We start from the raw sequence: 14,401 nt of genomic DNA, 5'->3' as shown, positions 1-14,401 counted from the left end.
CGTCTACGCCTACTATCTTCTGTTCCCCTCGTCTTCGTCGCTTTTTCACCCTTCTCGCGTGTTCGACGATCTCGGACCGGTCTCGGACCACATCTCGCACATTCGGTATCCCGCCGTAAAAGGTGCACTACAACCTGTGCCTGTGCGCATTTTCTCTCCCTACCTCTCTTTCTCTTCACTCGCTTCTTTTAGCAGAGACAAATTGCTCCCGCGTCCTTCAACCCTTTCGCGGCGAAGGGCGAACGCGTACCTCTAAGGAGTTAATTTTAGGTAATATGGCTAATGGAAATATGCGTATGCTGGTACAGGTTCAATCATCTTCTATAGACGCACTATACTCTTTTTTTTTTCTGGGAAACTAAAATAATCACTTGACGAACGAATCGATCGATTATCTTTGCAATATTTTGAACTCGTACAATTAACACTTTTATATTTGCATAATTTGATTATTCATCACTTTTGTCTCGGCATTAGTTTTATATACGTTGAGATTGTGCTGAAAACGGAAAAGGAAATCTCGGGAGAGGAGAGCGCGCGGCGCTGGCGCTGGCGCGTAATACGGCGTTTGCATAAATTTGCATGTGCGAGATGACATTCGCCATGGGATTACCGAGGGAGACTCGTTTACGGGAACTCGAGCGAAACACGGGCAGGAATGGCGACGCCGCTGCCGCGGTACGGCGCGGCGGATATAAACATTTATTATTCTCCGCGTGGCAACGACTAACGAGGTCGCGTATAATACCGCGGTGCTCTCTTTCCGTATTTACTGTACATGCTCGTGTGACGTTAAATAATTAAACGACGCATTATCACTACACAGACGTGTAGCGTAGGGTATGTTGCGTACCGCGCGTACGTGTATTACACGGTGTAACCGTGTCTCGTCCCGGGTCTCGTCCAAGTGACCGGTAGTGCTTCGTGTGGTTTCTCGGCGACGAGGGAACATTATTACGGTATTTACGAGCTGTCGTTTCGGGTATCTCTACCTGGTATCCCTCAGTCTCTAAATTACGTCACTCGAAACACAGCCATGTGTGTACAGTGGGCACTCGAGTTTTCTATGCTTCCTGTCTCTCATCTAACGCTTTCTCGACTTTCCCGCTTTGAAACGGGATTCTTTTTGGACTTTTAACTTTTCAATTGTAATATTACCAAATATTATTTTGTTAATTACAAGTTGTTGATACGAAATAAAGAGATTTACAAAGTCAAATTAATCAACGATATGAGAAGGATTTAAAAAAATTAAAAGATTAAGGTAAGTGAAATTTGGGAGGGTTGACATAAACCGGTAGTTAACCGATCGTGACCGATCTGTTGACATTTCGTATTTATTTAGAGCAATCGCAATCGTTTTCACGTGTCGATGCACTTGGAACGCGCACACGTGTAATTGCAACGCGTGAATTATACCGAGGCGAGGATACATCGTGTGGTTATGGAAGTTGAACCCCGTGGGGTTGCGAGCCTCCATTCCCCTCGAGCCTGGACGATAACTCGAAAGGGGGTGATTTTCGCGCGTGTCGTCCCTCTCCCTCTCCCTTTACCGGTGACGCGTAACCGTTTCTCCTCGTTCATACTTGATGTGCACGCTCGTCGTTCTGCCGGCGCGGCGGCGGGCGGACGCGTGGCAACGCGTGGCAGGTGTGCACGTGACGCAGCATGCCGCGAAACGTTTAATTTGTTATTAACCCTTTCACCACGGAAATATTTCCTTTAACGTTACCGTTACATTTCGAAAGTGCGCACGAGTCACGCTCGAAAAATATGAATGACGCATCTTTTCAATTATCGCCATTGAATCTAATTACAAGACTGAATTAAAGTAGAGTTATTAATTTCGTCTGAAATTTTTTCTCCAATTCTCCTTTTATTCCCCTAAATAATTAGATATTAATTACAATTGTTAATCATTCCCGTTCCGAACACACGAGACTAACGTCGCTTTCTTTTTCTCTTTACAGGGTACGTTCTCGCTGATAGTGGAGGCTTATCACGATGCGGACAACAGCACGCATCAATCGGCCGGTGAGTGCAATTTCTCTTTTCTCTTTAGATAACATGTGTATGATCATATCGGACACGAGGGCGTGCTTGCGCTTATAAAAAACCAGAATGACGAAGGATTATCGTAAAATTAGTTTTATAAACGTGACGTGGCGCACGTTTCTAAAGCCGCGAGAGAGAGAGGACAAGAGAGTTGTAGGATGGGCATGTGTGATCCAGCTGGCCCATAAGAGAGACACGATGTCTCGTGCAACGTGGACCAGTCAAGAGGGCACTTCCGGTCCCTGAGCATGACACTTAGCAGAGACGTCGATTCCTTCGTTTTCTTCTTCCTCCTTTCTTCGTCAACTACTTCAACTCTTCGTTTTTAAGTTGCCTCAACATAAAAACCGGTGCGCGCGCGAGAGAGAGAGAGAGAGAGAGGGGGGGGGAGAGAATAGATCAATTGTCTTACATATTTTATAGTCGTCAGGTTTATTCCTATTTGATTTATTAAATGGCTATCATTAATTATGAAATAAGATAAACGTTATTTCCAATTTTGATGGGTCATAAATATGCGCTTGGAAAATGTTGCGTCGACGAGATCGACCGTTGTTCCGCGAACAATCGTCCCGTTTTCATTGTTCTATTCAGCGTCTATTGCTGTTGGTCGTTTCTCGTTTGTAACCGCGCGCGTTATTACGGCAACGCGTCTCCGTTGTGTCATAGCGTTATGTCGTCGACCAAGAGCTACGGTAGAGAGGAAAGTGAGAGCAAGGAGAGGAGAGACGGCGGATACCGGGTGACGGCACTAGTGTTTCCTTCCTGTGTAACCGTAGTACACTCATCTTCCATCGCGCTGGAAGTAACTTGACACCGAGTATATGCGGGTTCGTATACTCGTTTCCAGCGAACCTAGCTTGAAACTTACCGTCAATTGTTGTTAAATTCACTATTTGAATGGTTATTTAATGGTTATTTAATGAAAACGTAAATTTACAAATACTCGAAGAGAATTGAGAGAAAGAAAGTAATTTTTTTGGATTATTTCAAAATAATTTCGATATACAATAATTTCACGTAGTCTTATCGGAGGTGGATATAGCGTACGTGTAACAACTGTGCATTAGACGAAACTCGGAGAGTGCGTACGGTTTTCTGTACGCACTCGCGCGCAGGTAGCACACGCATCCGCTTCACTCTATTCACTCTCGAAACCGGCTTTAAAAACGGGGTAAGAAGAGCGAGACCGCTTAATTCCTTCCTCGAGAAGTCCCGTGGGGCCCCTCCGGTAATTAGAATCGGCCGACGGGAGAGAGCGGAAGCTGCATACGCGCGGCGTGGCGGCCGCGCGCCCTCAAGCGTGTCACACGCACACGCGTGCACCGTCGCGTCGCGTCGCGCCGTTGCTCCTCGTCGTATCACCTATGCACTATGATGCCGTCGTCGTCGTCGTCGTCGGCGTCGCCGCTGGCGCGGCTTCGGCCAATTAACCAAATTTAACTGTTTCGGCGCCACACGGTGCGTATTTTATTTCATCTCCCGCTTATTTCTCTCTCTCTCTCTCTTTCTCTCTCTCGACAAGGAAGCCGCTGCTCGGAGTGCGCGAACGAGTTTGAGAGTACAAAGTTCATAAAGGTACAAAACTGGATTCACTATTGGGTCGGAAGTCATGCTGGGAATCTCGTTTCGAGCAACTCTAATGAACATGCTCGAAATTATCGTGTCTGTGTTTACGTCGCTAATAAAACTCTTATTGACACAAGGATCAGACTGCTCTTTCACGCCTTTCTATATAAAACATCGAACGTGTTACATTCCCTCGTAGCTATTCACACGTGTATGATTTGTCCGTTGGAACGAATATTTGACAAGGCATGTATCGTTACAAAATAAAAATTAATCGTGTTGTTTCTTCTGTATCGTATCATCCAACTGACTTGATTTTTTTACGATGATTACATGTATCCCGCGTTGGATAAAACGATAAACTGACTTGGAGTGTCTTCTCCAGTCTCTGGATTTTATCGTCAACGTTACCTTATACACGTCTGCTTCTCTCAGTGTCTGCGATTCTTTTCTTAGCGCGCGGATGTTGTACAAAGTCAACGACGTATACTGTTGTCTCAGTTGTTGGCCATTTCCTCGCACCTTTGTCGTTTCGCGACAAACCCTGAATTATTAGATTACGTTAGATTATAACGCGAGGAAGGAGGGACTATTTGGAGTCGGAAAATTATATTTTCGAAATGTTGACAAAATTTTTTAAATTAACTTTCAAATTAAGTAGATCGATTCTGCTAGGAATATTCGGCCTGATAATATGAAATTAAAAGAGGAAAAAAAGAAATAATTCATTGTTGACGCGTCTGGGTCGTAAAGGGTTAATATATTACGGTAATGTCTGCACCAATATCAACGACAAGTCGCCAAACATCGTGTCCCGGATATACACCTATCCTCGGGGCCTTTATCGCGGATACACCGCTTACATTGTGCTTCGTCTACCGTGCTGCTGCTCCGGGCACAATATAATACCCACAACGCACCGGCGAAACGAGCCCTTTATTGCCGCGTTGCTCGGATGCTGCTTCCTTTCTCAGGCGAACACCACCACCACCACCACCACTACCTCCTCCCTCCTCCCTCCTCCCTCCTCCCCTAACCGCCGCCCCCGCTCCTAACGTTCTCGCCTCCTTCCCTTTCGAGTCCCTCTTCCTCTTTTTAGCCGCCCATCACGTACACACGCACAACCATTATCCGCGTTGCGATACGTTGCGTATATGTTGCGTATACGCGCCGGTGCATGCGTCGCGTTGCGTCGCGCCGCGTCGCGCCGCGCTGCACCTGCGCTCGGAGTTGCATTTGCTTCGCGTCGCGTGTCACGAAAATTTCGTGGGAATTCCACTCGCCGCCGCTAATTACCGTCGCGACGTTCCTCAAGGACGATTATAGTCGCGGGAGAGCGTAAGAGGAGGAGAGATAAGATCGCCTTCTTAATCCTGTTACGGAGCTGATTCCTCGTATTACAGACTCGACGCCGAGTTGCTCCTCGTTATCCTCGCAAATTACCTACCTTTCGAGCTGTATACTCCTTGCACGTAGCACAAATTAAAATTAACCATTCATACGCGTGATCTGTACGCGTAAAATGTCCAACTAAAAATAAGAGACTTTAAATAAATATCGGATGGTCTTAAAGTCTTTTTTTTTATTCCGATCTAATTTTATTCCCGCCGATGTAACGTTATTTATAAATCTCGGTGGGGCAAGGTGGTGTGTCGCGCGCACGAACGATTACACGTGTCGATGAGAGAGAGAGAGAGAGAGAGAGAGAGAGAGAGAGAAAGAGAGAGAGCGCTCGGCAAGCCGATCGATCGGTGGTCCATCGTGTGTCGAGCGCGCACATCAAGTGGCATTATTGTACGCGAACCAGTTTTCTTTGTCGCTAATGACGACGTTCGCCAACATCCGGCTGCTCCGTGCACTCGATTGTTGCTCGTTTTGCTAAAGGCCGATCGGATTACTACTCTTCCTTTCCTTCATTCATTCGCCGTATAGTGCCAGCGGGGAAGAGAAGAAGGAAGAAGAACGAAGCTTCTCTTTCGCGCCATTCGTTTATCCGTTCGTTCGCGGTGAACCAACAGCACTATTATGAAGCGTTATGGGACAAAGCGCGTGGTAAAGAATTAAATGGAGATCGCGATATCCAATCGAGGTACTGTTAAACACTTCTTTAACGCACGCGTTAGAGAAAACGGTACGTACGTTCCTACGATTCGTAATATCGCCGTCCGGTTCGTTAACTACTGTGTGGACGCTCCGGAACCGTCGATATGTATCTCTGTGAAGAATCGTCTTCTTCTTCTATATTGTATTCCTAGATATTTCCTAAGATTTCAGCAGACATTAACATTTATCAAAATATTAATTTTCGCTCTTCTAAATTTCTCGTTAAGATGTCTCGCGTTAAGACTGCCGATTTGCCTAAGATTAATTAAAAGATTTTTTTTGTAAAAAACAAAATCACCAAAATCTACTCTAATTTTTGGTATTATAAAAGTCTCTGTACGCAAAAATACGCAATTCTCTTCCGTTGCTAAATTTCTCTCAGCTAAGAATTAATTCCAAATGAGAAAAGTGCAATTTACGCAGACAAAATAATTCTCGCGTATAACGCGCGCACGCTACATTTGTTTCCGTTGCGTCGACCGAACGTGTCCGAGGTACATTAGGCAGACTGACACCGACTTGAAAATATTCTATTCATTTTCAATTGCTGTAGCGCGTTAACTCTCCGCGATGCGTACGCATGCACATATACACACGCGAGCGAAAGGAACTCCAGTAGTGGTCGTGGTTCCACACGTGACTTACGTCACCGTCGATTGTCAACTGCTTTTTCCTGGCCGGTCTCTCTCTCTCTCTCTCTCTCTCTCTCTCTCTCTCTCTTACCCACAAACGGAACACCGTTGCACACCGCGACTCGCTCGCTACACATCGTTCGATCCACTCGGGAGAGCGCACCTGCCTTCTTTCGCATGATAATAACAACGGCGATAATTGGCCGCCTTCCCTGCGCACTCCACGTGTCAACCGGTGAAAGAGAAAAAAGATCGTTGAGTCTTGCCTTGCGACTGAACGAGTCAATGAAAACTACCAATAGTACCAATTTACTTTCTCTAAATCTTGAGGAAAAAGATGAATAAAGTGTAGGGGAAATTCCATTGAAATTAATTACGTTAGCGGAAATCAATTACTAGGCTCATTAGGTTATGCTTATCGTTAGAAAACATTAGATCATGGTTGTGAAAAATGTATGTGCGACTGAGAGGGCCTGTTAAAGCGGGGGTGGAGCCGGCGGCGTTTCGGAAGTTAATCCGTTGCGTTCGGATTTTACGATCCATTTCGCTAAATAATCGGCGCGTCGTTTTTTTTCACGCAGAAACGGCGCGGTGCGACGGAGGTAAAACGCCGCTGGCTACGTGCCAGGTCTTTCTCCTTCTTTCTCTCGAGGCTATACTTGTTCGGCAGCCGCTCGTTTCTGAATGAACAATAGAAAATGTCTGCTACGCGCCGGCGCTGCGCGTCGTTAATGAATACCTTGAATCGGTCTGGCCTCGAGCACGCCGGGTGTTTACCGGGTGTATACGTGCGCGGACCGTGGTCAAGTAGAAACGAGCGGCAGCGATCTCTCATCGTATAAGCCAACGTCCATCCTAATACGTCCGGGGGAAACAGCAGCAGGAAGTTGTAACTTTGCCGATACACGACCGGTAGCGCGCAACGTAATCACCTTCCAGCGAATGTAAACGTGGATTCATTTTTTCCGCGCGTCTTTGCGAATACTGATTACGCCTTGGATTAACCTCAATTCTTATCGTATACGCGTTCGTATTTTTTAAGTCTTTAGCATTTATAGGAAAAAGTGTAAACAAATACGATTATTTTGTATCTAGTTAAATTTTTAAATACTTTAATTGTTTTTTTCCCCTGTCGTAAATTATGTACATTATCTAACGAAGGTAACCGAAAGGTGGTTATTTCGCTTTAGAGATTTGAGTGTAAAATGCGGAAATGTTGATGCATAGTTATTTAGGATACTATATTGTTGCTAATTATTTACGATATCAGTGACTCTTAAGAAATATACATCTCTGTAAAGCGAATCTTTATAAACCGATCATCGTCGATTATGTTTTGCTCCGTGCATTTCGAGTAGCGGAGCTCTCTCTCTCTCTCTCTCTCTCTCTATCGATCGATCGATCGAATGTGAAGCGATGTGGCGTGCGAAGATCTGCGTTTTCGGAACTCGTAACAGCATCACCTGGGAAGATAGCCCAGTAAACTGCCTCTCCCTCTTACACACACACACACCTCTCGTTCTTTCCCCCTCTCTCTCTCTATCTCTTTCTTTTATTCTCGACTCCCGTTTTGCCGACGGCCACTTCCCTTCTGGGAAGAGAGGCTGATCTGACTCCCTCCTTAAGTATCTTCGGGCACGCCATCGGCGAAAACCTTCGTCCTTTTGTTCCCTCCTCGCTCTTTCTTTTCCTCGTTTATTCGTTTCTTCGCTCCTTCGTTCTTTCTCTTCAATGCGCCCGTGAACAGAGAGAAAGAGAGAGAGAGAAAGAGTGCACACAGTGGCGTATGATTTGAAGGGTCCCTCTTTCAGTAAATCGCCTTATCAAGTGACAATAATGTCGGTTGAGATGCGAGAAAAGAAATTTCTCGGTACACAATACGACAATTATAAGCTAATGAGCGAGGATACTTAATCATTAGAAATTATTTTGCTAATAATTACTTTGTCAACAAAATAAATTATTTTATTGATAAAGAAGCTACATTAAAAATAATTGTATTATTTTCTTATGTAAAGTAGCTTTAATAATCACACATTTTTAGTCACACGTTTAAATTCAACGATTTTCTCAAATATCTATTGTAATTCTTCTATAGTAACAAAGCACAGGTTGTAAGAAAGTTTCATCATTATTGAAATTATCAAAGCAGTCTCTTTATTTTCAACAGTGATTATTATTTTCGAACAATATCTTCGAGTCATTGAGATTCGATCGTGCCTCTTCTACGCTACTGATTTTACTACACGCGATAGACCGCGGTGGAATCGGTGGGCCCGGTACGCTACCGGTTCGACTGTGCGAGGCACACGGACACGCGCGTGCACCGAAAACCGGTGCCGTGAGATGGTACAGGTTTTTCGGTAGGGCACCTGATCGAAGCCCCGGATCCTAATCTGTTGGAGCTATTACGATAATGCGCCCTGGTGTAAGGAAGGTTGTAGCCTCCGCTCGTTTCTTCCCTCATCCGTTCGTTTACACGAAAACGAGTAGACACCGGACGAGTGGACGAACCAGAGGCGAAGACGAGACTGGAGTGAGAGAGAGAGAGAGAGAGAGAGAGGAGGAGACAAGGAAAGGAAGAGAGGAAGGAAGGACGCCTCTTTCCCAGAGCCACAACGTGGTATACTCGCTTACTCTCTTTGTGCCGGATGCGTGCCGCCGACAGAGTAGCAATAGCGGACGAACGTCCGGTCTACCCTCTCTCTCTCTTTCTCTTTTTCGCTTTGCTTCTCTCTCCCGGAGGCCGATGCACTTCGATCGCATCATTGGGTGCAGCGGTGCACCTCGTCACTGCCCCAGTGCTGTTCCCGTCGACTAATTACTATCTCTTCGCGTCTCATTGTTATCCCGGGGCGAACGCACCGTTAATTTGGCGATGACATTTTTTTCTGTCGGCCCAAGTGATATATCTGATAACCACAGCGATGTTTTCGAATAATAATATAATAATTAATATGAGAGAAAATGTATACACGTGTAATACCTTATTTTATAGATACAATATAAAATTAATATAAGAAAATCTAAACAGAGAGCTTGACATAAAAATCTCTCAAACGAATAATCGTTTCGTGATTTTTCAGAGAAAATCCTGATCATGCGGCTGACCACTCAGAAGTGGCTGGACGTTGGGCCAGAGTGGACCGCTGACGATTACACGAGCGCCCACTCGCAAATAGATTTTGAGTACAGGGTGACTTGCGCACCTCACTACTACGGCAAGGGTTGCGAGGACCTGTGTCGGCCAAGAGATGACAACTTTGGTCACTATAGCTGTAGCCCGAGCGGCGAACGCGTCTGCCTCACCGGCTGGAAGGGCGATTATTGCAACTCCCGTAAGTACACCCTGTCTCGATTATTCTGACGTTCATGACCGCATTATTTTTCAAGCGGTAGCGCGCGACATACTGGCCGCTATTTATTTCCACGTTCTCCGTCACGACTGCATACGCGTTTTAGTTTGATATAACGATAATCATTTAGATTGAAAAGAAACTACTAGATAACGGCTCCTGTTGGGTAACCTATACCTATACCTATCGATGAATGAATCGTGACCCGATTATAAAAGTCGTTAGGAAATTATCGGAAAGGCGATGACTACTTGTTCTCCCGACGCAGTCTCGCATTTCTTCCAAGGCTTTTGCGAGGCATGCGATTATTAACAAGCAACGTTGCTGCCGCTAAGATCCCTACCGATGTCGAATATGCACGCTACCTCGGTAAACGACGATACTCTCGCGAATCGCGGCTGGCGCGACTCGCCGAACCGTTCCTACTATCCTCGCTCGCTCGCTCGCTCGCTCTCTCTCTCTCTCTCTCTCTCTCTCTCTCTCTCCACGTTCTTTCAAAGGCCCGGTGCTGCTGCAGTCGGTGGTGGTACGCTGCAGCGCGGCGCAGCCGAGACTTGGAAGCGTGCAGCAGCTTCCCACGCTTGCCTCGCGAGTATCTCCTCCTCTCTTTCTCTCTCTCACTCCTTCCACCATCCGAGCTCTCTTTCTCTTCTACTCCTCTCCGTCCTGCGCGCTGCGGCTCGACTGTAACATCCCTCTTTTTCACTCTTGCGTACTACCTGCGAGCCGATCGCGACCTAATCCGTGTGCACGTGTAATGATTCGAGATTGTGTGAGCGAAGGAGGCGAGGGAACGAAATCTGCCTTCGTGTGTGGTTCTTTCTCTCTTTCTTTTTCTTAATTTATCTTTCTCTCATTCTTCCCCCTTTTATTCTTTCCTCCGTCGAGACTCGATCGAGACTCCGCGTGAGTCGGCCGCGTTTGTTACCGGAGTCACAGTCGTCGACGTCGAAGCTCTTGGCCTCTTAATGCGTACAGGTTCGTACGCACCTGGTATTCGACTGGGTCTGACCTGTACCTACAAAAGTGCTTTTATTCACGAAAGGAGGGGGAGGAGACTTCGCTAGCTTTTCGCTTTTCATTCAAAGAATCCGGGACTCGTTTTCAGATTGTGTCGAATTGTTCGAACGGACAAAAGCTGGTCACTGCTCTTCGACCACGGCGAGTGTCGTCGAATAATTCTGCAAATTTTGCGAAGAATGCGAGGAAAATGTCAAGGGAAAAAAGGAAGTATATTATTTTGTCTTTCAAAAATTCCACAGTGAAAACTGGAGTTTATATAACTCAAATTATTGCAACGAATTATTACGTGATTCCAATTCGTTTGAAAATTTATACAATTCCTTATGCTTTATGTAGAAAAATAATATGAATAACCATAAGTGTTAAATTTTTTATGCATTGTTACGCATAAACAATATCAATGTTCCAACTATAAGATTAATATACGAAGCGATTAACGTCTCTGCTTGGAATATGTTTCTCGAGGTTTCCACTTTCCCACGAACTTTCCTTGTTTATGCCAATTCTCAGATCCCGAATTCCAGACTTTCTCGAATCCGATCGAAGTGAAAGATCGATCGTAGGCGAAGTCTCCCCGTATGTGTGGGGCCAGTCGATCTCCGGTCGTTGCACTCGACACCGACCGCTCGTGGCCGCCGCGATCGACAAAGTTCGCGCATTGATTACTAATAGACTACTTTTCATTTCGTGGATATTCTTCACTATCCACGTTCGATGAATCAATTGTACAAGTGAGATCTTTTAGAACTTTTATCGCGTTCTTTCGAAAAAGAATTAGTAGAATTTAATTTAAGAGAATTTCTAATACAACCAAAGGACCTCATTAATCTCTTACTTGTAATTCACATTACTTTATTCTGGCGGCAGAAAAGACAAAATTAGAAAAAAAAAATTCATTTCGAAATGCATTTACTAGAGTAACGAGATGCAAATTATTACCTTGATTGTCCTACCGCAATTCCGCTATTCCATACGATTATGCAGCCTAACGAGAAGCGGCAAAATCACTGTCGCGCTCTCGCTCGATGAGCAGTCGGCCGCAAAACGTCAGGAAATACGACGATATAAATCACGAACGGCAGACTCTCCTTCGGAACGAGTCTCGCGAGAACACAAAAGGACTTTCACTTCTTCGGAATCTGCTAAAACGGCGATATCTCGCGTTCGGTTTCGTTACTTCCGCGTCGCATCTTCTCGAATCTAATCTGTTCTTCCTTGAATTTTTTATACTTTTTTTTTTTACATATGCTATTTACTTATCATGCTACTTTTCTAGAGTACAGAAAGCTGTAGAAAAATTTGATTGTATCATTACGATACTTCGTAAATGGATTTATGTAAAAGTTTTCGCCTTTCGAAGATTAATGATGTCGTAAGTACGTTGACACTTATGACATCATTTCTCGCTCGAAAGCGCTTTATCGTCGATTTTTCATCCCTTCGTTCAAAGTTTCATAGTCCTTCGTTCAATCCAAATCGATATCTAGAAGGTGCTCGTCATCGGGCATTCTCTCGGCCGATTTGCCACACTCTATCGAACGTGAACTTTCTCTGCAACGACTTCGATCGTACATGACGAAGGGGTTAACTCTCTATCTCGTTAACCTCGTGGTGAGAGGGGTGCCTCGGTCGGTGGGGTGAGAATAAGCGATCTGCCACGCAGTCGGACTCTTTCGGGGGTGCCGATACGAAAGCGTTATATAGGGGTTGCTGGCGGGAGTTGCGCGCAGAGAGGGAGAGAGAGAGAGAGAGAGAAAAGAGAAAGAGAGAGAGCAGCTGCAACGCGCGAACGAGTCGGCCTGAGCGAGTTGGCCCTGACAGCTGCATCGAGAGGACGGTGCTTTAACTAACAGCTGCCCCAGGCTCGCACTCGCAGTCCACGTACATTCCGGCTCCTCTATTCCCCTCTTCCCACCCCCCCTCTTTTATCCCCACAGTTTTTGTTACCCCTCTGTGAGCAACTTTTCCGAATGTACCTTCAGTCATGTCGCCTTTTATCTTTCGGTCTACCTGACCGAACTTTTCAAGCCCGGATCGTGCCAATTGTGGCATAGACTTGGCTCGAGGCGACCTAGACTTTAACAAGATCATCGTTAAAGCAGGTAGTAATAATGGCTACTTTTCGAGGATACGCTTCTTAGTCGAAAATCTGTATCGGTTTTTACCTAAAAACTTGGTCACAATAGATACAATTTCCGGTCGTGAAAAAGATTTAATTCTTACAATCCTCTTATAAGTGACTTCACGAGTCAACGACAATTTTTCAAATGCCTCGTATCCTGTTTATATTTTATATCCTACAGAAAGCTCGTGGCGGTATTCTTTCATCTGACTTGTAACTGATCGCGTAGACTACATTTAACAGGTATATATCACAATGCGGCAGGTATCGCACAGGCAAGAGATGGCGGCAACTATTCTTGCGAGAAAGAAAAAAGAAAGGTTTTAAGGCGTGAAAAGGGTGGACGTCTTACTACCAGTGGGAGGGGGAAGGTGGGAGGGTCGGTGCTGATGACCGTTTCGAAGGGAAATTGGCGTCCATGGATAGGAAATCAATAAGTACGTTGCGAAACCGGGGGAACACTGACTCTGTGTCTTTTCTCTTGCTCTCTGCTTAGGAAACGAGCGTTTAAAAAAACCGGTACGCAAAAGTCGGTAGATTCATTGAAGATGACGCTCGCGAATAAATATTAGGATACGTTCCTGTACTTTTTATTCAATGTAGTCTCAATGTTGGTATTCGATATATCTTATCCTTCAAATACAATCGTTTTGTAATCTTTATCACGATTACACGATTACTCGTAATTAATCGTTCGTTTTACGCGCATTTTTAAATTAAAATTTGTTTCCACATGTTTGAGTATTTTTAAAAGAAAGAAACGTTTTTGAAATTTAAATGCCCAGTTGCGTCAGCGTCCACAATTTTCAGAATATAATTTCTACTGATATTTAAAATATATGAGATAAAATCATAACTAATGTACAGGAAATATAACAGGTTAATATAAATTAATTAATTAGGTCAGCTTGACGATGTGAAAATGAAAACAAGTTGATTAATTGACTAATTAATAATTTTAATCGATAGTCAAATTTACAGCCATTAAAACGGAAGCGAATAATTATTTCGTTATCATCATTACCAGAGTTTGACCTAATAACCTAAAACAATTTCATTTTAATTATTTACAGCGTTTTATAAAGCTACGCGGAATATAATTTACAATTTACTACCTTATATGCAAATGTAATCTAAATTGTTCATTATTTTGTTAAAATGTTAAATCAATTAAAATTGCTTGTTTTCGAGATATTCGAGAGGTTGTATCAATACCTGTTAGGTAATCTATATGATGTTTAATTAGAAAGAAAAACGATCGTTGAAATATCGCGTCGAACGAAATGCGGGAAGATGTTCGACGTCTTCTTTTCGGCTTCTCGGAACACTTGGATCGACTTGGAGGAGCAGCGTTCCACGGCAGAAGAACACGGCGAATTTATAGCCCACCTCGCAAGGTTTTATCTCGAAAAATCGCGCGGCCGCAAATCGGTCGTAAATAATCCTCGAAGGGCAAGATTTGTCGCGGCTTACGAGATTTGTTTAGTCACTGGCTCCTCCGTCGCACCTTCTTCCTCGCCAGGGAGAAAAGGACCCATTCT

The 14,401-nt window shown here is 44.5% G+C and overlaps 1 protein-coding gene across 1 annotated transcript in view; it reads left to right on the top strand.

Annotated features, from left to right (window-relative positions):
- LOC105201510 (neurogenic locus protein delta) overlaps nt 1–14,401 on the top strand; it is a 43,763-nt gene that overhangs the window by 16,752 nt on the left and 12,610 nt on the right. The window contains exons 3-4 of the mRNA XM_026139629.2: nt 1,971–2,034; nt 9,446–9,697. Of these exons, the coding sequence (XP_025995414.1) occupies nt 1,971–2,034; nt 9,446–9,697 (316 nt within the window). The remainder of the gene's footprint in view (nt 1–1,970; nt 2,035–9,445; nt 9,698–14,401) is intronic.

The sequence above is a fragment of the Solenopsis invicta genome, chromosome 15 (assembly GCF_016802725.1).
Source record: "Solenopsis invicta isolate M01_SB chromosome 15, UNIL_Sinv_3.0, whole genome shotgun sequence".
Classification (NCBI taxonomy): Eukaryota; Metazoa; Arthropoda; class Insecta; order Hymenoptera; family Formicidae; genus Solenopsis; species Solenopsis invicta.
Note: the sequence above shows the minus strand (reverse complement) of the source record. Positions and strands in the feature narration are given on the sequence as shown.